Source organism: Gordionus sp. m RMFG-2023, chromosome 1 (assembly GCF_954871325.1).
Source record: "Gordionus sp. m RMFG-2023 chromosome 1, tfGorSpeb1-WG-v2, whole genome shotgun sequence".
Lineage (NCBI taxonomy): Eukaryota > Metazoa > Nematomorpha > Gordioida > Chordodea > Parachordodidae > Gordionus > Gordionus sp. m RMFG-2023.
In genome coordinates, this window is record NC_088775.1 from 44464189 (window position 1) to 44492137 (window position 27949).

Sequence of the window (27949 nt, forward strand, 5' to 3'; positions counted from 1 at the left end):
CAACAAATAAAAATACGTACCGATGACATGACGTAACGATGACATGACGTAGCGATGACATGACGTCACGATGACGTAGTGAGGACATCGGAAAATTATAATATAGATAAAATGCAAAAAATATATTTTTATAAATATTATTTTTAAATTAATAATTTAGATAAATTAGGGGAAGAAAAAGCGAAAGAATTTATAATTATATTAATATTTAATTGTTTAGATAAATTTTTTTCCATCTGGTTAAATTATTGAGAAATAAATCTTTCATGGAACTACGAAGTCTTGTTTTAATTAATTCAAATTTATTCATGACTCTTTCGGCAGTACATGAGGTTGTAGGAATGGTTAATAAATATTTATATAAAATTCTTAAATTAGGGAAAGCAGAAAAATTTACAAGTAGACGATAACGTAAAATAAATGAATAGTTTTTCCAATCTGAATCGTAAGTCACTGAATTATCATCATCATCAGAAGAAGCTAAATAATGTATTGGTAAAAATATTTTAATTAAATAAATTTACAATTCTCAGAATCTGACAAATCTTTAGATTCTTCAACTTCTAGGTCATGAGTAATAATTACATTCCCCATTTTGGCCATCTTATAAATATTTCTAAACTTCAACATTTCTTAGAAAATTTGACTTGAATTTAAATTGTAAAATTCACAGATATTCTCGATATCTTCTTTAATAATTGATTTTTCTGCCATTCCCTTTGGCGTAAAAAATGATGTTTAATTTAAAAATTTCATCTAATCAACATTAAATCTTTCGTTAAACTGCATATGTTGTATTCATTAAAATTTATTACCAGTAGAGAGATAATAGGAATTTCTTGTTCCACTTTATCAAATCTCTGCTCTGTCTGCCTATAAAAAATATAGCAGAGATAAAAAATAAGAGTAATTAAATAACCTCAGGTTCAATAATTTCATGATCATTATCAGAATCATCAGATACTATATTTCCTTCTAACACATTTTCTTTATTATTATAGGACACTTTTAAAAGATAATATTATTAATTAAAAATATTTATTATACCTTCAGCATTTAATTCCCAATTCTTACTTCTCTTTTCTAATATTGCGATTTAATACCCTTTATAATAAGATAAGTATAAATAATTAAATATTTAATAAAAAAATTACTTTGCTATTTGTCTAATTTTAAGTAACATTCTTAAAAGCTACTATTTCAAAGCTTTTCTTTATATCGTTAAAATTAAGCCCACCATGTCTTTTTCTAATGTGATCTATCCATTTATCATCTTTTTTATTATGCGATTTGCAATTTTTAATTAGGCATTTGTATTTTTTTGGTAAATATTTTTAGGCATATTTTAAAATTGGAAAAATAATTTATGACAAGAAATCTTGGAGAACAACCTAATTACAACGACCAAAATTTCCGTCAACTTATATTAAATTAAATATTAAGTGGGGGGGGGGGGGTCTTTTTATTACATTTATAAACCAGAAATCACTTGATCATGATGGATGTAATAAAACAGTATTATTCTACATTTTTCCATTTTATTTTCCAATATACTCATAATTACTTTTATCCTCCCCGTCGCAATTCTTCTTTTTAGAAATTAATAATAAGTATTATGAGAAAACAACATTTTCTACACAAAATATTTATATGGAGAGGTTTAAATCCTCATTTATGACACTCGCGTATTATTTTTAAATATTTTATTTATTTGTTCATTATTTTAAAATTACTATTTATTTAATAATAATTCTTTTATATTTAGTTTTTGTTTTTATAAAAATTACTATTCAAAAAATAATTTAAATCGAAAATTAATTATATTTGGCAGATGTCACATGTTACTCATCTCCTATTTCTTATTCATCGCAGTATATTCCTTAGATCTCTAAATATGATAATGAACAATAAAATAAAGTTTTTTGCTCTATGTATTAGTATATTCTTATTTTTTTTAGATATAATTGGTTTCAAACAGAAGAGTTAATAGTTATTGACCTTTTATTAAAAAATATGAATTCAGATAATGTAAACATTATAATAAATCCTGATCAAGTAAAAAATATGTTATTAATGTTTGAGTATTTAAAATATATATAAGGTTACAGTTATTTATGAATTTAAAGAGGAACTTAAAATTATTTTACAGTCATTAATAGATGTATTAAACTCCTCCTGGAAGATATATCCTACAAAAGTTTTTAAAATAACTTCAAAAAATTATAATATCATTTAAGATTGAAATTAAATTAAAAAAGTCTGAAGAATCACATTGGTCAAAATTAGAGAAAGAGAATATATCAGATATTACTTCAATAAGTATTAAATATATTAATATTTGTTAAATATCTACTATTGAATGCTTCTTTATTATTTTTTTCATGTTCATTAAATGTTAGCTCTCTTTATAATTGTGTAAATTTTTTATTTAAAACTTTATTAGCTCATAATTATCCATCTTCTACTACCAGAGGTCCTAAAAATTGGGATAAAATTGAAAAAGAAATTGAAAAGGTTATTTAATATTTTATCAAAATATTCAAACATTATTTTACATCAATTATAAATAAGCCTTATTTTAGGGAAAAGATGCACCAAGCACCAATACTTTATCAACAAAGGTGCTACTAAGTGATTCGGCCGACCATCTCAAAAATGAATGAAACTTAGATCAAAATTTTAGAGTGCTAGCTCAATCAGATCCAAAGATAAAAATCGTGGTGTGATTTTATTAAATCTAGTTTTTTTAAAAAGGCTTAAGATAGAGTTACAAATTATATATCGTTTTATAGCCCTTAAAATTATACATTGGAAAATATCGAAAAATAATTAAAAAATTCTAAGTGTTTTCTTATTTTGGGGAAAATAAAGTTAACATTGTTAGGAAGAGATTTTTTTGGGTGTTGATATTCTCTAAAAATGTTTATTACCTTTATATTAAACGATTTAATAAAAAATCTCGATCGCCATTTTTTTAAAATTTTATTATTTATATAAATAAAGAAATGTAATATAGATGGCGTTATATTAAAAAAGATTCTATAATATGATATATTTAATAAAAATATGTATTATATTAAAATTAAATATATCGATTAAATATAACCAATATGATATCCTGGGACAATAAATAAGGAAGCTGCCCATACAGATATGGTTATTAGGACAATATATTTTAAAATAAACATATTTTAAGTTTTTATATACAAACAATTATAAAAAACCACTTGTTTTAATTTTATCCCATTTTGTGCTGATGCGTTTGTAGGTACGTCCTGTCTCTGTTATGGGATCTATAATCGTTATTATTTGATTAATGGGCAACCATATCTTTTCCTCAATTATGGAGTAAAAAAAGGATGGTGATGGTTCATGGGATGTAAAAAGGAAATATATATCCCCTCAGTAATTTCATTCTTTTTTAGTACTGTGGCTAACCACTAAAAATCATCATAAACACATGTTACGAATCCTTTAATATCAACAAAAAAAATTATCGGCATTTAAAATATTGTTAATTTGAAAGTCCTCTTCATATGAATATATTTTTTATTTAAGTTTACTTAAAACTCAAAGGAAATACAGCATGTATTTTCTGAGTTCCTCGAATAGGGCAAGCTAAATTGAATCTTTCAAGTAGTTTAATCTCTTCTAAATTTTATTGTTTGTTGGTTATATATGTAAAATTTACTGATGGCATGTTTTGTTTGACAAACTGATATAAAACTGGTGTTAAAATGTGTCCAGAACTGGTGCGCTGAAGGTTTGAATGTGCTGTTAATCTTTTAATGTTCTGCCAAGGCCATCACAGGGACCTTTTCCATTAGATGTAATTAAAAAATGTCATTCAGCTCCTACACCAAAATTTGATTCATGATAACAGATTTATAAAAAATTTTGTTTTTATATTGTGCAGCCATTACGTCAGAGCAGTAATATATTTTACTTGGATTTTTGCTGAATTGATTCATCATAAAAATAACGATAGTATATACACAAGTGAAAGGATATATCTACAAACTATGGCCTCCAGAATTTCTATTATGGAATACGATAAAAATAAGAGATGTTTTTATGGTAGTTTGAATAAAAAAATTTTAAAATGTTTATTTTACAATAGAGCATCTTAATAATAATCATATCTGTATGGGCTGCCTACTGCTTCCTTACTTATTGCCCCAGGACATCATATTTCTTATACTTAATCGATTTTACCAATATATATTTGTATTAAAAATATTATATTATAATAATTTTTGAATATAACGCCATCTATATTACCTTTTTTTTTATTTATATAAGTAATTAAAATTTAAATAAAATTAAAAAACAAAAGTAGCTATCGAGATTTTTTATTAAATCGTTTAATATAAAGGTAATAAACATTTTTAGAGAATATCAACACCCCCAAAAAATCCCTTACTAACAATGTTAATTTTTTATTTATACCGGAAATAAGAAAACACTTTTTTTTAATTTTTTTTTCGATATTTTCCAATGTAAAATTTTAAGGGCTATAAAATGATATATAATTAGTAACTCTATCTAAGTATTTAAAAAAAACTAGATTTAATGAAATCACGCACTTCACGATTTTCGACTTTGAAGGCGTATATCTATGGATCTAATTGAGCTAGCACTCTAAAATTTTGATTTTATTAATATATATAACATAAATAACTATCATGCCAAGTTTCGTTCATTTTAAAGATGGTCGTCCGAAAATCTCGTTTTTTTGGTCAATTTGATGTGGAATGACCCATATGACAAAATAAATTAATAACAAAAAAGCAATTTAAACTAAGACTTGGGTAGAATTAGTCAAATGTGTAAAGGTAAAGTTATGAATCACCTTAGTATCATATTGGTATTGGTATATCCTTGTTTTAAATTTCCTGCAATAAGAATTTACAGAATTAGGGAAATTTTTAAAAAATTGCACCTCTTCTTAAAATATGTAGGACAAAAATCAGGCCATTATTCCTTCACTTTTTCTAGCTTGTTTCTTGCTGGTGGCATTTTTTTTATATATAGGCTAATCACTAATTAAGAAAAAATTTTATAGGGAAGAAATTTGAACTTAAAATATTAATTTTATTCTCTATTTAAATGTTATGCATTACATTTAAATACCATTAGCATTATCTTTGATGATCTAATAATGTTTATTTATTACAAAATAAAATATTAAAATGAACAATAAATATATCTCATGCTCTGATTTTTAAATTTTTTTTATTTTTTAAATTTATTTTATAATTGTGGCATTCTATCAGGCAAGAAAAAAAAATGAGGTAAATATAACATTAATATTTTTCAAGCCAGAAGTTAGGCCTGTTTATTGTTCTAAAATCAAAGCACAGTGCATATAAAAATTAATCATTTCGATAATATATTTAATATATATTAAAATAAATATATACCAATAGAAATTCAACAAATTTTAAATAAATAGTAACTTAAACATGGCCTAAAAATTTTCAAAAGAAGCGAAAATTGAAATTGAAACTTGGCCTATCCCATAGCTTATTTTTACAAGCTCTATGGTCCAACATTAGTTTATTTCTATGGGCTACTTGACCAAACACATGGCTTTTTAAGGGGTTGGAGCAGCCCATACATGCCTCTTACCTGGAGGTTCAGAATAAGTCGAAGATCAATTTATTTTTGTGAACATAAATTCATTAAATCTTTAGAAAATAAAAATAATTCAAGCATTTTTAACTATTACCATGAATCTGGGGTCAAAATACGAAAATATATTTATATGGGATCCCAAAGTTGTCCTTATTTTTTTTTTTAAAAAACTCGAAAGTAGAATTTTATTATTGAAATATAATATTTTTTCTGCATATTTTTTATTGAACCATTAAGATAAATCTAAATTAAAAGGCTGGCCACCAATATTTTTGGCCACGCCCAAAACGCCACCATTTATGAAAATTACGCTAGCTTGGTGCATGGCTGCACAAAAATTGCATTTTTTTCTAATAATTGATAGTTATCACTGTTATAAGTTTTTAATATCAATCAGAATTTTGACGAATTCTTATTTTATACATATTTTAATATCAATTATTTTGGCATCATTTTATAATTCAATCAATTTAAAATTCTAAAAGTTACCATAATTTTACATATTTTTAAAAGGGAAACCTAATAAGAAAGTGTGTGATTAGGTGAATATGAACACCACTTGTGATTTGGTCATGGCTTACATAATTTGGTTACAATGGATGGTAAAATACCTTTTAGTGAAAATCTTATCAAAAGAATAAGAAAAATGGTTACTTCTATGAGATATGTAACTGCAGAGATTGAATTTGAGTTGCTAGAGCGAGCAAAGAAAATGCCTTAATATAATAGATCTAATATGGATATGCTAGGTTTAGATAGCACTGGATAAGCTACTCTGATACCCTATTTCAAATTTGCGATTTTAATAACATAATGCCACACATGAGAATTTTAAAATAAAATTTCCCAACTATATTATATTAATTACATTTGTGTAATTATTTTGGAGCAAATAAAAATTTAATTAATCACGTTTTGAAAAGAATTAGGGAAGACTATCTCAAACTATGAATCAAATCTAGTAGAAGAACTATTTTTTCTTTAAAAATTTAAAGAAACAGTTGAATTTCTATCTGCACAAAAGGCCTACTTTAAACTTGGCATCATTTTTTAGAAATAAAATTGAAGCAAATTTAATAGTAAATGATAATGATAGCATAGAAATCATTTTCCTGAAGGAAAATGTCCACAGAGTCATTATGACTCTGGTTCAAAATAGGATGGTGAAAAATATTTTATGTGAAACTAGGCTTTTTGCTATTGGCATTACGATTTTCGGTTTGTGATCTGCAAATAATAATATATAAGTATGTTTAGAGATGTAAAGGTAGGAAATTTCCCGAATTTTCTCTTAATATAAATTAGTTATCTGCATCGGGTGGCCCGGCCCGAATTTATTTAAATATAGAAATTAATTTTTATAATTACTCAAAATAAAAGACATATGTTATATGTCGTTTAGTTTCAATAAATAAAATCAAATATTTTTATTTTACATAAAAAATTCAATATAAAATTGATAAATTTAGATATATTTAAAAAAATTTCCAAGGTCCGACCTGACCCGGCCCGAATTTTTTTTAAAATATTAGGCCCGGCCCGAACCCGAATATTTTAAATATAATTAGGCCCGGCCCAAAGCCCGTTCGGGCCGGGTACGGGCCGGGCCTAACTTTGCAGATCTCTAATATAAATATAATATTTTATTGCAGAAATTATGATTTATATTTTATAAAATATAATATTTAATTCAAAAATTTATAATTTAAATTTCATAATTATGACTCCAGAACCCATTTTCCTTAAATCCATTGATACAGTATTTAGTTCCCACACTGGTGATTATATCGCATCTGAGCTGATCAAGATAATTAAAGAAATTGGTAGTAAGAATTTTATCTCACTAGTAACTAATAATGCAATGAATATGGAATAGGCCTGGAGTCTTGTTAAGGCAAAATATAATTATATTGAATGCTTTGAATGTGCCGCATGGCTTGAATCTGATTATTAAAGATTTATGCCAAATACTTTTTATTGAAAAGATCATCAAAAAAACCAAACAAATAATTAAATATAAAAAAATTTAATGGAATTTTATTGGCAACTTTTAAAGAAAGACAAATATTGAAAGGATATAAATCTTCCTTAAAAATTCCAATTCCGACAAGATGGGGAAGTTTTGTTATAATGTTGCAAAGTGTTGTGAAAAATAAAGAAGTTTTGCAATAAATTGCAATTTCAAGTTTATATATAGACAAACAAGAAGACGTATTATATAAGACAAAGAAGGATTGACTTTTTTGGAATTTATTTATAACAAAATTATAATTGTAGAATCGGATACAGCGGTATTATCTGACTTATCAGAAATATTTTGGGATATAAAAAATAAACTCAATTCATTAACTTTTATTTTTAATGAAAATGATTTGAAAAGTGTTAAGATGCTTATTAATAAACGAAAGAAATTTTATTGCCAAGAATATTATTTAACAAATCTTCAGGATCCTAGATATTATGTTGTGTTAACAGTAGCTTTAAATTAATATTATTTAAGGCCAAATTAATTGCGATATTGGATTATGGGTAATTTAGCAGGATATCGTTCAAGGCATATGGGAGAGCTCAATCAATACCAAACCACTCATATGGTGGATTAGGTTGTGTACAAATCAACCCCTTTGTCAAGTGGCAGTAAGATATCTTGAGAAAGAGTCTGGTCAGCATTTGGAAAAATTCATTCAAAAACGAGATATAATAGAATAAAGGATGAAAGAGTCGAAAAATTAATAACAATCAGGAATAACATACATTTAAAGGATCACACAAATACATCATGTTTGGGATTTCATCAAAAGAGTTCAGATTCCAATTTATCAATATCAAGTTATAATAATTGTTGACAAGCGGGGATGTTAGCTTGACTTGTACGTTAGGATTGATAGAAATTCATCGGGATTTATCTCAATATAAAGAATTTAATTTAAATATAAGATGTTAAAACGATTCTTTATTTGCAAAAGTTAACTGATGCAATTTTCTAATATATAATCTCTTTTTATATACAACGTAAATCAATTCTTGTCTTGTACGTCAGAATTTATAGAAATTAGTCTAGATTTAGCTCAATATAAAGAATTTAGTTTAAATAAAAGATTTTAAAACGATTCTTTATTATATAAAAAAGTTAACTGATAAAAAATAATATATCTCCTTTTTTTATATACAACGTAAATCCATTATCTAAAATTGTATAACATATTAAATCACGTTATCCAATTTACAACATATAATATATTATAATATAATTTATCGTTACTAAAATAAAAAGGTATATTTAAATATAAAGTTACAAACATGTAACAATAATGATATTTCAATTACATCCCATAAAGATGATGATGCTATTTCATGCATCCCATGAATTTTAAATGTAATTTGTTTGGAAATAGTTATGAAAAAACGTTCTGTCTGGAAATGGTTTGCTATCATAATTTTTTTTGCATAAATTTAATTAGGCTAAAAAAACTTGTTCAAGCCCCCCCCCCCTCCAACAAATATCCCTGTTTTTATAAAATTTTCTGTTTCATGAAATATAATTAATAAAGTTATTTTAAAAAAATGAAATGTATACATTGTATTTTTGACTTTATTGTTTAATTATTTTATTTTCCCTTAGTTCTCCAAATTTAATAAAGTAATTTAATAATAAAAATTGAAAGGTTTAAAGTGTATTTTATGGTTATTTGATTTTCCGTTATTTTCCCCTTTTCCTCCAATTTTTCCTTTTTCCCCAACTTTCCCGAAGAAATTCCTGAACCAATTTTCCCGGGAAATTTACATCTCTAAGTATGTTCATTTATTTTTTATTTCAAAAAGAAATATATGTTAGAAAAAAGTTGTAACTCTTCACTTCTTTATGCCAACCTATGCTGACGATGGCTAATGTGCTAATCTCACATGTACTCAGTTGTAAACTATTAAACTTTAATTCAATAAAAATGATTAGCTTTTTTAGACCTGTACCAAATAAAAAAAATTCTAGCTCTTTTGTCTATCTTTTTAATGTCCATAGATAGACATAAGCATGATGCTAGTCTTTATACACAGATAACTGCAACCTGTTTATAAATTTTAAAATTTAATTTGATAATATTGATATTGGTATAATTTAAAAAAAAATGATAAATCACTAAAATATTAAAACAACTATATAAAAATATGTAAAAATATATATTAATAGTATCTAAGGCTCCAAAAAGAGCTTAATAATGAAAATGTACCTAAAAAGCAAGTATAATTTATTTAAAAATTTCCAATTGAAGTTTTTGTTTAAGAAATAAGGATTCACGATTTTCGTTTGTTATGTTAAAAATTTTCCGTCGGGTCTGAAGCCGTCTTGTATAATGAGAGGTTGGCAAGTTCAAGATGTTGGGTATTTTAGCCTTATTAAAAGCGTTATGTATGATTTTATTAATTGCTTTATGCCGGAGATGGCGTCCTTGTCTGCGAGTGCAGTTTAGACCGTGTCTGGCGTTAGGTTGAACGGGTAGGCAGCATTGGTGGCAAGAGTGTGAATGTGTAAGCGAACATCCAAGTCTAAAGCCTATAGTAACTCTCAGTTGGTCATTGGTTAAGAGATTATCTAAGGTTAATTGGTGGATGATTCTATATTTAAAATTAATCCCCATATAACTCTTTTTACCGAATTTTATGGGTGTAAGAGGAATAGTGTATCTCTGTTTTCAACAACTAAAATATATCACTTGTATATAAATTAAATTTGTAGTAACATTTTAACCCTCATGTATTTGAGAAAGTTTGTTTTTATTATTTCAATCATGATTAGTAAATTTGGAGCCAGTGGGGCTTGCTATCATATACACATCCATTTATATGATTTTTTTGTAATTATTACATTATTTGATATGGTGTAAAATTACAAATCCAATAAAATTACAAGTGGTCGTACATTTTATATTTATGATATCTAGAAGTATACTAAAATTTGATGAATTTATTCTATAATATAATTAGGCTACATAGATATAAGGAAACTGTGGACCAACATGGAACACTAGCCAACTTAGGTAAATTTTATTGTATTTTAAGATATAATCACATTTATATAATTTTTAAAATAATATAATCAAATTTTAGCAATATTAAATAATAGATAAAAAATGAAAATATTAATTTTGTATAATTAAAGCTATAATTAATATAATCTGATATTATATTTGGCATTTTAATTTTAGGTATTCTAGATCAAATTTCATGATATAAGAAATATCAAGTAACTGGCTCATTTATTAACTTAGGATAAAATGATAATATTCACAGATAAAGAAGAAGAAAATAATGAAGTTATCAGGATAAAATGATAATATTCACAGATAAAGAAGAAGAAAATAATGCAAGTTATCTAATCCAACCTAGCAAAATATTATATGGTCTTTCAATTAAAAAGGTATAAATATTCATTATGTTGTTTTTTTAGTAATGGGCAAAAAAATATTCCAAAATCTTAGAAAGAAAATTTAATGGCTGGGAATAAATCCTAATCTATCCTTAAGGTCCCCCTGAGGCAACAAGTAGCTAAAGCTACTTATCTAAAAAAACTAGCTTGGATTAGATAACTTGTTTCCTTCTTCATCAATATTTTCTTTTTGTCTACACTAGAAAGTGAGCCAGCTTCTTGATATCTCTTATAATACCTCATAAAATTTGATCTATAAACAATTATAATAAAAATGCCAAATGAAATCGGTTTGACTAAACAGCAAACGCTTAGGTAAAAATTTTAATATATTATCTATTATTTTTTGTGAGATTCATTTTCTTATGATATAAATATCTTATAAAATATTAAATTATTAGATATATTCAATAATAAAGAAATATATATTAATAGTTGAATTTTATTTTATCTCATAATAAATCGTTTAAATCCTTTAATATAATTATATTAAAAATATTTATAATTAAATTTTAAATTTCAATAATATTAAATCCGCAAGTTGGCGTGTATTATTATAAAATACTATTATAAAAAAAATCATTTAAAAATGTTATATATCAGAATTTACTCCTAAAACATTAAAGTTTCATTTTTATAAGCTGAATTATCATAATACGCATGGTGGAAGGCTATGTATAATATTTAAAACAAAGTCATGCCGGTAAAGTATATTGTTAATATTACAAAATAAAATATTATTTTGTGTCATGATATTCAATAATACCAAGTTACTATTTAAATAAAAAAATTTAAATATTATTTATCTAAGTATTATAGAAAATGATTAATTTAATTTATATAATTAGAATCATATTTATATAAATATTTCACATGATGGCATTCATTCATTTACCTTTTTTTTACCTCATTTTATTATATTAAAAGATTTTATAAATTTTTTTAGATTTTTTTCTAATCGTCATATCTAATAATACACTTAATATATTCAATCAGAAATGGATAATCACGTAAGAAAATATTTATATTACATGGGTAGGTCCTCAGGAATAAGAATCTAGATACAGATTCTAGTATCTTTTTCAAAATATCAAAAAGATACTTGTTGCATCTAATTATCATTACCAATTAAATTAAAATAGTTTATAAAATACAGTTTTTATTATTTATTTGTGAAGAACATAACATATTCATTTAATAAGAATGAATATTTACAATAATTAATAAAATATTTAATATTTTGCATAGATAGGGAAGGGAGACTAGTATTTTTAATGGGAGTTGAAATATTAATTTGTAAAAGAGTATTTAAAATAGATTTATTATTTATAAGATAATCAAAATTTTCAAATAATTTAGTATTAGACCTTTGCCATTTTCGCATACATATACATAGCATTGTACCAAAACTAAATAGCCTTTCAATTGAAGCTGATGAAGATATTACAGTATTATATTTATAAAAAAATTTCCTTAATGGAAAGATAATAATTAAGCATTTGTAATTTATTTCAACTTTCTCATAATATAATTTATAACCTCCAGTTCTATGTTATTTGTATTATTGAACTCAGCAACACTTAAAGACCCTTTTCATGGTCATTTAAACAATCAAATTATATTACTTTAATGATTAACTTCACAAAACAAAATTTGTAGAAAAAGAAATATACATGAATGCTTAACCCACCAACAATTCTCATTAGATATTAGCCTACGTTAAAACCCTAAGTTATTATATCTCAGAATAGCAAATCAAAGTCTTTCGAAATCAACTGAAAATTCGAACAAATTCTTTACTTAAAACCAATATATCATTTAACAAAAATATCCGGAATCCCATATCTAAATTATATTTTTCCCCTAAAATTGGTAAATCTTTATACATTTGGTGTAAAATAATCTATAAACATTATATGTTCGATAAAATTTTTCTGTGATATCTTATTTATTAGAATGACATTATTATATGGTAATATTGTAATAATGGCAATAAAAACAAAGTGGCTATTTAGGCAAAATATCAATAGCAAGTATGCAAAAATTATTTAAAAAATTAAGTTATCTTACTTTAACCATTAAAATGTGATCATATGTAATTTATAAAAACCTAGATTTGTTCTTGCAATTTTTCGAATCAATTTTTGATAGACAATATATGGAATTTAGCTTACTTTTTAAGCAGGCGCGTACGCAGGAATTTGGTCTGGGGGGGGGATAATAAAATTTTTTAAAAATATCAAGCATAAATTTATCAGGACTAATAACTATTTCTAATACACAATTTTAAATTAATGTGAATTATAAAAAGATTATATGTAAAGAATCACTTAAATGACCCAAAATAGAAATTTGAATTTTTTGAGCCTTAAAATTTATATATAAAGTATAAAAAATTTAAATGTTAGAAATATAAATTATTACACAAAAAGCTTAGGGAATAATTGTATTTTGTATGTTATATATTTACAATGTAAAATCCAATCTTCGTTGGGATTGAGCTAATTTTTCAATTATCTCATCCTTGCTTGTTGTCAAATGCCTATGAATATTCAAAAGATCCAAACCTTTCAAGCTACTTTCAAAAGTTGTACTTCTTGGTATGTTTTTTAGAGACCTGCAGGCCCGGCCCCCGGACTAGACAGTATGGCCGAGCCTGAAATTTTTAAAAATAAACACCCGGGCTGAGCCTGAATTTTTTAAAAAAAACATCTAGGCCGGGCTGAAAATTTTTTTTAAAAGCCTATATTTGAAATCGTTATTATTAGCTATAAAAATCAATTATTTTTAAAAATCCGGGTCGGGCCTGAAAATTTTATTTTAAAAAAGGCCGGGCCGGGCCTGAAAATTGAGCTTAGCCGTAAAAATCTTTAAAAAAATCCGGGTCGTGCCCTGCAAATGGTACCTCTGCAGGGCTCTGTTATTCTTCTTAAAAAAGAGAATGTTCTCTCATTAGTTTACTATTGGGAAAGTTGCTAATATATATAAACCCTTTTAATACATTGGAAATATAATCTAAAATGTGTTTGAAATAATGCAGAGCATCCATAGCGTTTTTGGGACTGTATCAACCATAGTTAATCTTATTAACATAGTTATTCAGCTAATTAGGCATCATAAGATACTTTAACATCTTCATGATAAAAATCCAACAAATATTTTTTTTTCTATCACCATCTGAAAAAGGTTGGGAAGGCTTTTATGGAAATAATATTTGCAGATTGGTAAGTGCTGCATAATGAATTAAAAACCATTCATTTATTTGGTTTATAAATGTATTTTAAGATATACTCTTCTACTGATCCTATATTAATGTTTTAACTATGAGCTTGCCTTGTTGCAAGTCGAGTGAGACAAATATTAAACACGTATAGCTCTGCTTTTGACTTAACAATAACATATAAAATATGAAATTCTTCATAAACATTAGCCCTAATTTCCTTGAATTCTAATAAAATGCTCTCCTCTATTTTAATCTTCTTAATCAAGTCATCATGTTTTTGAAAAGTAATACATAAAATAGTTGTACATTAATGAGAAAATAAATTTGGAATAAGCATTGAATCCAATAATTTTCTTGCTTTTAAGGAAAAATTTCTTTCAGGCCATAGTGATATGTCAGTAATAGCAAATAATCGGCTCTTCTAACTCTATAAAAGCTGTTACTGCTTGATGGCGGAGACTCTATCTCGTAGGACAAGGTTGCAATTTCTTTCTCCCTATTGGACAATTTCAGAATAATTATTATTTGACTGGAAATTTAAAATGGTAGATAAATATTACGCCACTAAAAATTTGAAAATAATAAGATAAACGCCGGAAAACTTGAAATCGAAATTAATTGATAAACTTAGTGATGAATGTGATAATAAATGTAATTAAATATATATTTAATATGAGATAGGAATAAATATTAACAAATATAAATTAATATAGTACTGTGTAAATTTAATTCAAAACCAGGGATGTGAACCCGGACCCTGAACCCTCCTGGACTCTCGTATTTTGGCTGAACCGGACCAGGACCCGGATCCTTTTAAAAAGTGGAGGGTCCAAGGGTTCAGGGTGTTAAAAATTTTTAACTTAAAATTTTTTTTTTTAAAATTAATGTAAAAATATAATTTTTAAAAAATAACATAATTTTTATAATTTTATTAATTTTTAAAAAAATTATAAAACTATAATTGATAAAGCAAGGGATGTTGTAAAATATTTAAGAATTCCCACAATTGTTAGAATATTAAAATCCATGAAAATGTAAATGGCAATTTTAGATTGCACAACACGTTGGTCCTCTATATGTATGATGCTAGAGCGATTATTAAGTTTGAAAGATTTCTGTAATGATTTTATCACAGGAGCATGTGAAATCATTTTGTCAGAAGTTGATTGGAATCAAGTAAAAGAGCTTACTAGTGTGCTGGTTCCTTTAAAAATAACAACATTACGAGTGCATGCAGAACAATTATGTTTATCGGATTTTTATGGCATATGGTTAAGATGTCGATTAGAGTTAAAGAGATTAACAAGTTCTTTTTCAAATGAAGTATTAGAAAATACGAAAATAAGAGAGCAACAATATTTACAAAATAGTGTTGTATATGCTTCGATATATTTAGACCCGCGATATCAGGTTTTATTAAGTAGTGAGCAAAAACAAATGGCTATAGACCATCTTGAAGATTTATGGCATACCCAAAACTCTATTATTTACAATACATTGGTGGTTACAACAATATCTACTGGTTGTAGCGATAACATTGATAATGATAACGATATTGATGATCTGGAAATTTTAATATTAGATAGATAAAAAAAAATATTAAATTATCATCTGATAGAAAGGAGCAAAAAATATCTATTGTATCTTTAATAGAAAAGTTATGAGAATAAATAGAGATGCAAACATTTTAAAATTATGGGAGGAAAATTCTTCAAATATACCTTTTCTAGAATCGTCATGGTTGTACCGGCGACACAAGTACAATAATTTATGTATTATAAAAATGACTATCTATTTTAGGTAAGCGTAGAACGTGGATTTTCATCGTTGACTAATTTACGTGGAAATCTGAAGGATGATATTTTAGAAGATATCATGATTGTGCGATTGAATAAAATATTTAAAATATAAATTATCTCATTTCGAATTTTAAATGTGTATATATTAAAGTATAATAAAAAATGAATGAAAAAAAGTCTTATTTTGAGTCATTATTTTTATGTTTCCTCTGAACCCGGACCCGAACCCTGGACCCGGGTCCCTTTTAAATTTATTACCGGACCCGAACCCGGACCCTTTTTTTGTCGAAGGGTTCACATCCCTGTTCAAAACATTTCCATATTTATTAATTTATTTGAAAATAAAATTATTTGACTTGTAAAAAGTTGTTAAAATAACATATTTATATATTCTTATCAATTTTTACAAGTAAATTTTTATTTACAAACGAATTAAAAAATATGATGTTTTAAATTAAATCTGCACAACACTAAACAAAAATATTTTTGAAAAATATATCCGGCATCTGCATTTTTTGGCTTGGGGGGGGGGGGGGTTGCCCCCCCCCCCGCTGCGTACGCCAATGTTTTTAAGTTATAATACAATATGTTTTTAAAATATAATATAACAAAAAATAATTTTAAATTTTTTTATAAAATAATAAAACCATCTTGCGGATTTAATATTATTGAAATTTAAAATTTAATTATAAATATTTTTAATATAATTATATTAAAGGATTTAAACGATTTATTATGAGATAAAGGAAAATTCAACTATTAATGTATATTTCTTTATTATTGAATATATCTAATAATTTAATTTTTTTAAGTTATTTATATCATAGGAAAATGAATCTCACTACAAATAATAGATAATATATGAAAATTTTTACCTAAGCATTTGCAGTTTAGTCAAACCCGAATAATATATTAGAATTAATTATACAAAAATAATATTTAAATTTATTTACCATTTAAAATTTTAATTTATTTATCATTTAAATTTTTATCACTATATTGTTTAAAAATTACATAAAATTTAAATATATTGTTTAAAAATTAGATAGAATTATTGTAATTATTTCTTAAAAAATAAGAAAGTCAATGTATAGAAATTTACCTTTTAGTTAGCGAGTGGTCCTTGTTGATTTACAATCTTCATATCTCTATAGCCTAATTACATGAAATATAAATACATAAAATATTAGTATACTTCAAGCTATCATTAATATAAAATTTAGGACCTTTTGTAATTTTATTGGATTTGTATTATCGCACCATATCGAATAATGTAATAATTACAAATTAAATAATTCAAATTGATTGAATGGTTTAGCAAACCCCGCTAACGCTAAATTTACTAATCATGATGGAAATAATATATAGACGAAAAATTACTCATAAAACTTTCTCAAATTATACAGAAGGGTTAAAACTTTGCTATAAAATTTAATTTATATATAAATGATTTTATATTTTAATAAAAATTAAAATTCTAGTCTATTTAATTTTGAAATGAGATTAAGTCGTTTGCCAAGTCCCGGGGTTTACCTAACCCTAGTCTCCCCTAATTTTAAATTTGGGAAATCATTATTATTATTTCATATGTATATCAAACAATATTCTTTATTTTTTTTCAATATCAAAATTCTAGTAAAAAATGTCACATGATTCAATTTTTAAACAAAGGCAGTTAATAGTAATATATATCTTCTCGAAAATATTTTGAAAAATGTCCATATCTGTCAATTATAAATCAACAGATACAACAATTATAAAATATTGAATGAAATGAGATATATATAAATATATTATATTTTAAAAAGTAAATTAAATATAACATGCTACTTTTGTCGTTACATTCTAAAAACCAGTTATCGAAACTAGTTGCAATTATTTTTGGAAAAATGTAACTATTCACTAGATGATATTTTGATTATACTTTTATAATCATAATTTTATATATATTTAAAAAAATACAATAATCTGGGTAACATTTTAACTAGCTACGCCCTTGTCTTTTTTGAAAAGTTAGGGCCCCGGATCTCAACTAGGAAGGAGGATCCCACTGAGGGTTATTACTAGAGGTCTGCATTGGGTGGGTTTTTAGGGGTTACAAAATTTACAACTTTATTTGTTATTTAAAATCATTTATATAAATATAAAAATGCCCCATCAAATTTCAACATTTTTAATACCAATCGTTTACTCGTTCCAAAAGCAAAGAGAATTCAATTAAAGGTTTTAAATTATAAATGCAATGTTTGAAATAGATAGTATCCACGTCAAAATTAAACAACAGATGGGAAGATATGGCTGTTGCAGAGGAGAGCACCTTACCTAATAACAAAATATTTAAATCTTAAAGTAGCGAGTTTTTGTATAATTTAGCAAGATTTTAGACTACTAAGTTTAGTTTAAGTTTACCATTTAAACAATTAATTTAATTTAAATTACTTTTTTTTATTTATTATTAATGGTTTCACTTTTTATTTAAATATCTCACTTAAGTAGAGGATATACTTCAAACGGATATCCTACTTTGGTGGAAACGGCAAAAAAAAGATTTATTCATTTTTCTGCATTATAATTAGAAATAATATCAATATCCATAAAATATAAATTCCTTATCCTTAATCAATTTCTCATAAATTATAAAACTTTTTTATAGGGGTGTAGCACTGAAACTGAATCATTTTTTTAATTAGATTTTAAAAAAATTGAAAGAATGAGCTTATTTAAATTTTATAGATGGCATGGATTAAATTTTTTTATATAATGGGCGGACGGGTAAAAAATTTTAGACTAATGGGCGATATCATGGGCGGGTGGATATATTTTTAAAAAGGGTTAGGCGGGCGGGTTAAATTATTTTAAAATATTGGATGGGCGGGCTTGCGGGGTTAAAACCCGCCCATTGCAAACCTTTAATGATTGCCTACGTCAGAGGATGGCTCCAAACATAGTAAAAAGTAATTATCCCAGCTCAATAAACCAGCCCCCATATATGAACATCCTATTGAGATACGTTTTGAATCAGCTCGGTAATGGATACATCGACGAAACCTCCTAATCGAATGAAAGGAAAACAACTAGAAAATAAAACTGCCTACTTCTCATAACTGAATTTTAAAATTGATAAATTGGGTAACTATCTACTTGGATGGTGAAATATTTAATTTTTATCTATTAAAATTATTCATGTAAAATAACAAAATAATTCATACTAAGAAAACATGATAAAAAATTTAATATTTCTAAAGGAACTGTTTACAATGTTTATAAATTCAAAAAGACTTTATCAAACGCCATGTAAATAATATATATTGCACCAAATAAACAACAAAGATAAAATTTTATCTTATAAATTAATTATATATTTTAATTTTAATCTATTTATATAATAATTTTATACATTCTTATTTTGTATAAGGTTATGTTATCCAATGAACATACATAATTTAACTTGATTTTAATGAATTAATAGAATAAAAATTCATATGAAAATAGTTAACATAATCTCACTTTAGCTAAACTTAGCATATGACAGATGGTAAAATCTTATTTATATAAAAATAAAAAATCTTGATAAATTGGGCAACTATTAAATTGTGCAAAATTTTGGTCCCAACCTGTAATATTTTCTTCACACCAGACCTCAAGAGGTTAGATTATTAATGAGAAATTTTTTTTAATAACATTAGAAAATAGATTTCCAAATTCTAAAATTAAAATTAAAATCCGATTGACCCAAATTCGGTCAGATTAGGCTGGTTCTGAACTGAAGTGCTATAATATATATAATAAATAAAGGAGGAACAAGATGCTAAATTGGAAGGCGAGGGAGCAATTACTCAATTATTTCAACAGATTTACGCTGACGGTTCGGACGAAGTCAAGAGAGCCATGAACAAATCATTTGTATACTTTTATATTAAAAAATATATTTATTTATATTCCTAGCCCAAAGGGGCCTTAAAATCGAATGGAAATAAGAAAGAAAGGGATGTAGAGGTAACAAAAAAATAGAAAATTTAAAAAAGGAAAATAGAAAGATAAAGAAAAGTAAGGGCTGTGCCGATCCACATATTTTTCACCGATCCTATCTGATATTGGTTTAAAACCCATCCGATACCTACCCGATATTTATATTGATTTTAACCAAATATAATTAAAAAATCCATATTTTCTATGCACGAAATATGCATTTAATTTTATTTTAATATTTTTATTTCTACAATTAAGATTATAATTTAAAAAAAAATTATATTATAAATAGATAAAAAAAACTATATATTTAATAATGTATTCATTTTGTTTTAAATAATGTATATGCCGTAATTTTTAAAGGGATCTGAACTTTCCGGGATCGTCACGGGGTTTAAAGGGATCCCTTTAAGAATTTAATTTTTTAAAGGATAAAAAACTATACGGTATTATCACGTTTGAACCATGATAAAGAAGAATCTAAATTTAAAACGCGTTTTGCTTTATTTTTTTAAAATTAATTGTTATTTATTTATTAATGTTGTTTTTTTTGGCCTTATGAAATAAGATATGTCTAATATAGGATATCAATCGATAGCTAATCAAAAGATCTATTCAACTGGTGTTCAATCTCTCCCCCTTAATGGGCGAGTCTAGGTTTGAGGGGTCAGGAATATTTTTATCAAAATAAAATATCTATATGGGTATCAAATAATAGCTAATTTTAATATCTTTTGACTGAAAGTCTTCATTCTTGGTTTTGATGGGTATGACGTGAGGGGTGGTGGAGCAGGGGGGGGGGTGTATAAAAAATAATTTTTTTTGATATGGGTATCAAATAAAAGGTAATTTAAATATTTTTTTATTGTAATAATAATAATCACTCACAGAGGGCGGGTCTAGGTTTTGGGGGGTCAGGAATATTTTTATCAACACAAAATAGCGATATGGGTATCAAATAAGTGCTAATTTAAATATCTCTAGATTGAAAGTATTCATTTTTTGTCTTGATTTGTATGACTTGGTCTGGGGGGGGGGTGGAGGGGAGCGTAAAAAATATTTTATATGAGATCAAATAAAAGGTAATTAAAATATTTTTTTATTGTAATAATAATAATCACTCATAGAGGGCGGGTCTATGCCTGGGGGGGGGGGTCAGGAATATTTCTATCAACACAAAATATCGATAGTGGTATCAAATAAATAGTTTAAATATCTCTTGATTGTAATAATTATACTCTAAGTAGGCGGGAGATCTTAGGTGATCAGGAATATTTATATAAACACAAAATATTTATATAGGAATCAAGTATTTTAAATATCTTTTGACTGAAAGTATTTATTATCTTAAAGGGTTGTACTTGATCTGGGAATGTTGGGGGGGGGGGTAAAAATAAAAATTTATATGGGTATCAAATAAATAGTAATTAAAAAATCTTTTGATTATATTAATTTTAACAGGCTAAGCGGGCATCTTAAGATGTGATGAATATTATTATTAACGCAAACATAAACATGGGTAATAAATAAAAGTAAAATACAAATTTCCTGGCCCTCCAAGACCTAGAGTCTATTCATTTAGAGTTTAATTATTATCAATAAAAAATATTTTAGTTACCTATTATTTGATGCCCATATTAAAAAAAATATTTTTAAAATACCATTTATTTGATTCCTATATGAATATTTTGTGTTTATATAAATATTCCTGACCACCTAAGACCTCCTGCCTACTTAGAGTATAATTATTACAATCATGAGATATTTAAACTAGCTTTTAATTGATACCCAGTGTTGATAAAATATTCCTGACCCCCCCCCCCCCCCCCACCCTCCAGACCAAGCCATACCCATCAAGACAAAAAATGAATACTTTTAATCTAAAGATATTTAAATTAGCTTTTATTTAATACCCATATCGCTATTTTGTGTTGATAAAAATATTCCTGACCACCCAAGACCCTGGCCCGCCCTCTATGACTGATTATTATTTTTACATTAAAAAAATATTTTAATTACTTTTTATTTGATACCCATATCAAAAAAAATTATTTTAACCCCCCCCCCCCCCCCCCCATCTACATCCTGTCTTCCAGACTAAGTCATACCCATCAAGACCAAAAATGAAAACTTTCACTCAAAAGATATTAAAATTAGCTATTATTTGATACCCATATCGATATTTTATTTTGATAAAAATATTCCTGACCCCCCAGACCTAGACTCGCTTATTAAGGGGAATTGACCTCCAGTTGAATAGATCTTTTGATAGCTATCGATTGATACCCTATATTAGACATATCTTATTTCATAAGGCCAAAAAAAACAACATTGAAAATTAATAAATAAAATAAAGAAATAAAACGAGACGAAACGCGCATAAAACGCTTTTTAAAATAAGATTCCTCTTTATCACGATTAAAATGTGATAATAACGTATTATCATTCCTTAATTTAAAACCCTAATTTTTTAGTTTTCCCTTTAAAACACGTGATGATCCCGGATACTTCTGATCCCTTTAAAAATTACGACATATATATGTTAATATAATTATAAAATTGTAATATTTAAAATTATAATATATTAGATTTTTTAAAATAAATTTGAGAGGCTCTAGATTTTCTAGCAATAAGCTTCCACGATATGGATTATCTATATTTGCTGCCGTATTGAAGACAGACTCAGATGGAACACTTCTTGCAGGAGGCGCCAAAAATTTACATGCAAGTTTTGACAAAGTTGAATACCTTTCAGCATTAATTCTCCATGTGGATCCATAGGGGATATAATATCAATGCTATTAGAGTTATCTTAATAAACACAGATATAAAATTGGCATTTTTAAAATAATGGGTTTCATACAAATCCAACATTTTGTTGGGTTTGAAAAATAATCAGATACCACCCAAGCAAATGGGTCAATTAACCCAACTAAGCAATACTATATCTAATATGAAAAATATGTTATTTTACCATTTAGATATATAGATTCTTTTAAATCTTTCTTGATTTTCTTCAATTATGGAAGGTCATCTACATTACGCAATTTTAATTATTTTATTTGTTATTAGTTTCTCTTTGATTTTCAATTTATAAGCATCCCTTAAATTAAATTAGCATTTTTTAATGTTATGTGAAACATTTTTCTCATTGATATTACCTAAGTTATCATTTAAATTTATTTAAAAAAAATATAAAACCTTACAAATCTTTATTGGGAGCTGGAAGTTAAACATTATTATTACCTTTAATAAAAGGCTCACATGCAGTCCTGAGCTTTTCAATATATGAATTGAGGATCAAGTAATGTTGCGATAAGATAATTGCCAATTATCATAAATATCAAAAAACCGAGTTCTTAAATGATTATTAATGGTTTACACACCTCTATAAATTTCCCCATTAAGCGATTAATTTGTGCCTAGTTAGACTTAGAATTTGGATATTTTTTAGACATTTTGTGAAATAGAAAATTTTTTAAAGTGGCAACTTATTTTTCTTACCCTAGCAAGCATATCAATGATTGATCTCTGTGAAAAAATTGCTGCCTATACAACCAATTGCTAAATGAACAAAACAGGAAACGTTTTGAAATTTCCCGTTTTCCATGGCCAAAACTATATTGGGTGCATTATCTCTAATGATTAGGTGTATTTTTTTTTTTTATTCCCCAATAATTAATCATTTCATCTAAAATATGAGCAATGTTTATTGATGCGACTCATTAAATATTTTAACATTTGAAACTATTAGTTCATTTCAAGTGGTTTATATAATGGCATATTAATAAGATATGAGAATCGTCACAGAATCCTCAACCAAAATTTCTTTACGAATTTTTTCGGAAAATTTTATATATATCACGACTAACTCCTTTATAGCGATTTTATAATTTGGACATAAATAATGTAAAAGTCTTTTAAAGCAGTTGTCCTCTAGGATAGAAATAGGAGAATTTTTCCAAATATTAGTTTTATTAAGAATGACAGATATTGTTCGCTGACTTCTTTTTTAAAATTTGATTTGTTTTTTCTAATATTTTTCGTTTTTTTTATTAACTCTTCGTATGCTGTTTGAATCACTTTAAATTTTTACCGATATTGGTAGTATTAAATAAATTTCTCATTATTCCTCCCCTTGAAATTATTCTGCAGATAACGCATTTTGCAAAATTATAGTCTTTTGTAAAAGATTTCCATAATTCAGATGCCATATTTAAAAAAATTACTTTAAAATAATGAAATTGGCATAATTATCAGAGACCTGCAGGTCCGGCCCTATTTTTTAAATATACCCAGGCCGGGCCTAAAAAATTTTTTTTTTAAACATATCCGGGCCGGGCCTAAAAAAATTTTTTTAAAATATATCCGGGCCGGGCCTTAATATTTTTTATAAAAATTTTTACATTATGAGTTAATGGTTATAAGATTATATTATATTATAGTTATGATTAATATAATATTGGGTGATGGTTAACACTACCTAACAACCCACAGATCGATCTAATTATTAATTTCCTGCAAATTTATTCAAAGTATTAATATATTTTTTTATAATTCATATCTAAATTTTTACAACATATTTTACCAAAACAATCAAATAAAGGAATATCTTAAATAAGCCCCAATATTCAAGTTTTATTAATATATTTTTTTATAATTCATATCTAAATTTTTAGAATATATTTTACCAAAACAATCAAATAAAGGATTATCACTTCTTAAAGTTTGTAATTGATTTTACTTAATAGAAAGCATTTTTTAATTGAAAAAATTGTTTTACACAAGTATAATTTTATTTCTCTTTTTCTCTGTCCCAAATTCAAGCAATTACGTATGTAGTCAGGGACAGATCGTAAAATGACGTAAAACTATATAAAAGATTATATTAAATTACAAGAGGCTCAGGAAGTAAATGAAATACCATCGACCAGTCAAATTACGACTGTTGTTAATCAAACTGAATCGTTTTATGACAAATGGGGCGATGGTAATTCTGGTAATATGTCAATACCCGATGATGAATATTATAATTACATAAATAATAGATAAAACATTTAAGGTGGATAATTTGTTAGAGTGGTGGGCTGCTCATCAAAGCGAATTTCCAATTTTAGCAAAATTGGCAATTCCTGCTTTAAGTGCAAGCTGTGAGCGGAATTTTTTCACTACTGGGAGAATTCTTGAAGAAAGAAGAAGTAATCTTCAACCTGAAAAGGTAGATATGCTTCTCTTTCTTCATGATAATTTGTGAATTTTTAATATCTTTCTTGAGTATAGGGTTTCGTCAATCATGCTGGTTTTTTACTTTGCAAACTGTCAAATATTTATTGCATTTATTATATTTACCTTGAGTCATGAAAATTTTTAATCCAACATTTTTCATTATTTTTCTTTACAATATTATATAATACAATTATCTTCTTTTGTTAAAAATTTATATTATAAAATAAATTATATTAATATTGTGCAATTAGATTATATTTTCAAAATACTATTTATTATACATGCATTTTTTTAAATAGCGATTTATTTTTATTTTATAAATTAAATAGTAAATTAAATACAATATATTATATTCTCAAAATATTTTCCATTTTTATAAATTAAATATTAGTTTTATTTTTTTTAAATGTAATATAAAATATAGTATATGACAAATATTATTACCATTTTTATGAATATTAGTTTTATTTTTATAAATGCAATATAAAATATAGTATGCTCAAAATATCCATTTTTATAAATAACTGTTTTATAATTTTTATAAATTCAATATAATATTCTCAAAATATTAGCTTTTTACATGCATTTTTTAAATAATAAGCGATAATACTCGCTGAAAAATATGGTAAAATACCTCATAGGTGAATTTTTGTATATACCAGGTCATTTAAAAAAATATCCGGGCCGGGCCTTAAATTTTTAAATCCGGGCCGGGCCGTAAAATTTTTTTTTTTAAAATATCCGGGCCGGGCCGTGCAAATGGTACCTCTGCAGGTCTCTGATAATTATTTAAAAAGATTTCAAATAAATAACGTTGGGTTTCTTTTCATTTTTATAAAAAATCTTTTGATATACTTTAATCTATAAATAAAAAAAAATAAAATTTAGGGGGTGTTGGGCATTTCCATTGTTTTAAAAATAAATAAAAATCTTTTGAAATATTATAATGATGTTAAAAAAAATAAGCTATATAAATTTATATAACAAAAAAAAGTAAAAATATCGGATTGGTTTTTACAGGTATAGGCCAGATCCGATTTTTTTTTGAAAACGCTAAATATCGGGTGCCGATTCGATCCGGCATTTAATATCGTCATAGCCCTAAAGAAAAGGCTTGATTTTATTATGGAATATTTTCTACAATTATATTTAGAAAGTTGACAAAACGACCCTTTTTTTTAATATCTGATCTGACAACTAATTTTGTTATTTGAAATTGAGCAAACTGATATTTTGAATATATTCGTTAATTTATCATGAATAATTGCGTATATTGGTTGTCTAAAAGTTTCAAAATAAAAGGTATATTAATAGGTTTAAATGCTATATTAATTGTTATAGATTGAATCCGGTTGCACTGTCCTCAGTACCAATTGGAAAGACGTAGCCGAACAAAAAGTGAAGGTCAAGCCACCCCAAGGAATGGAATGGAAATCTTATTCATGATGACTTTATTTTCTTCAAAATATTTGAAATTCCCTATAAAAAATGGAAATTTATCAAATATATATTTTTTTAAAGAATAATTTCGCGAAAGCATATCAAACTATATTTTTAAAAGTTTCCGTGTAGTGATCCCTCTCTAAGCATCATTATTTAGTGGCCAACTTTTGATGTATTATTAAACTTTTCTTGCAAGATAAATTGAAATTAAAAGGTACGATTTTGCTCTATTTTTATTATTTGCCAACATTATAAAATGATAAAATTATTCATAACAGATTTAAAGTTTAATTTTTTAAAAAATTTATGCCTGTTTGGACAAAATCTTGAAAAACATAGAATTGCAAAATAAATATTATATATTAGAAGCGTATTTTGGCGAGATTATTATTTTTTTAATTAAAGATAAACACCAATTTTCAAAGCAATAAATATTATTTAAGCCTATGAGATTGATTTATTACCATAATAAGGTACAAAAATATCCCGTGTCTATGAAAGAGTAATTCGTTTTTAAATCTTTAGAGTTATAAATAAATATATTGTTATGTTTATTATATATATTTTTTAATTATTACCTCATCCCATACCACCATTAACAAGAATTTTTAAAGAAATTGTTTCCATGTATTATATTTCCAAAATATTCAATTGGTGGAATTTTTTACTTTATTTTTTCATTTAATATTAGTCTTTTTTAATTATTACAATTATATCTAAATAAATATGTTGGAGAAGGTTTTTAGCACGCCATTCCATACTACGGGCGGACATGGGCGAGCAAGTTAAATTTAAAAAATTTACATGGGTGGTGGCTGCTATAACTAATAAATAATAATTTATTTTGCAGGTGTGTTGATTAAAAAAATTTTAACTGGGGGAGGGGTGAGTAATTTAAAAACTATGAACGAGCGAGCCGGTTAAAACCCCGCCCATTGCAGGCCTCTAATCACCACTTCTGATGTTAGTATTTGTATTTTTTTTAAAAAAATTCGGCGAACAATATAATCTTAGACATACATGCTAAGATCAAAATTTTGGACTGGCCCGGATTAAAAAAAAATATTTTCAAGCTCGACTCATCCCATATTTTTTGATCTTTTCATGCCTAGTCTATTTTTGATTATTTTACGGCCTGGCACTAAATTTTTGTTACTTGAAACATTATTAAAGTTTTAGATAGTTATTGAGAATATGAGCACACGATGAAATCTAAACCTTTTTTATATC

At 25.9% G+C, this 27949-nt stretch overlaps 1 protein-coding gene across 2 annotated transcripts; it reads left to right on the forward strand.

Moving 5' to 3' along the window:
• Positions 1 to 1885: 1885 nt before the first annotated feature.
• On the forward strand, positions 1886 to 27527 carry LOC135927987 (protein SGT1 homolog). Of its 2 annotated transcripts, none has more exons than XM_065464320.1 (7): positions 1886 to 1917; positions 1959 to 2055; positions 2102 to 2197; positions 2238 to 2319; positions 2444 to 2514; positions 19877 to 19984; positions 26618 to 27527. In XM_065464320.1, the coding sequence occupies exons 1-7, from the start codon at positions 1895 to 1897 to the stop codon at positions 26720 to 26722; spliced, it is 582 nt and encodes a 193-aa protein (XP_065320392.1). In that variant the 5' UTR covers positions 1886 to 1894; the 3' UTR covers positions 26723 to 27527. The 2 variants fall into 2 exon arrangements, with proteins under 2 accessions (XP_065320392.1, XP_065320461.1); XM_065464389.1 differs by having other exon boundaries at positions 2150 to 2197.
• Positions 27528 to 27949: the final 422 nt, after the last annotated feature.

Bases quoted from the DNA above. Each gene is read 5' to 3' on its own strand.
- LOC135927987 (XM_065464320.1), top strand. From the start codon at position 1,895: ATGATAATGAACAATAAAATAAA. The intron at 1,918-1,958 runs GTTTTTTGCTCT...TATTTTTTTTAG, and splicing joins ATAATGAACAATAAAATAAA to ATATAATTGGTTTCAAACAG. The intron at 2,056-2,101 runs GTAAAAAATATG...AATATATATAAG, and splicing joins TTATAATAAATCCTGATCAA to GTTACAGTTATTTATGAATT.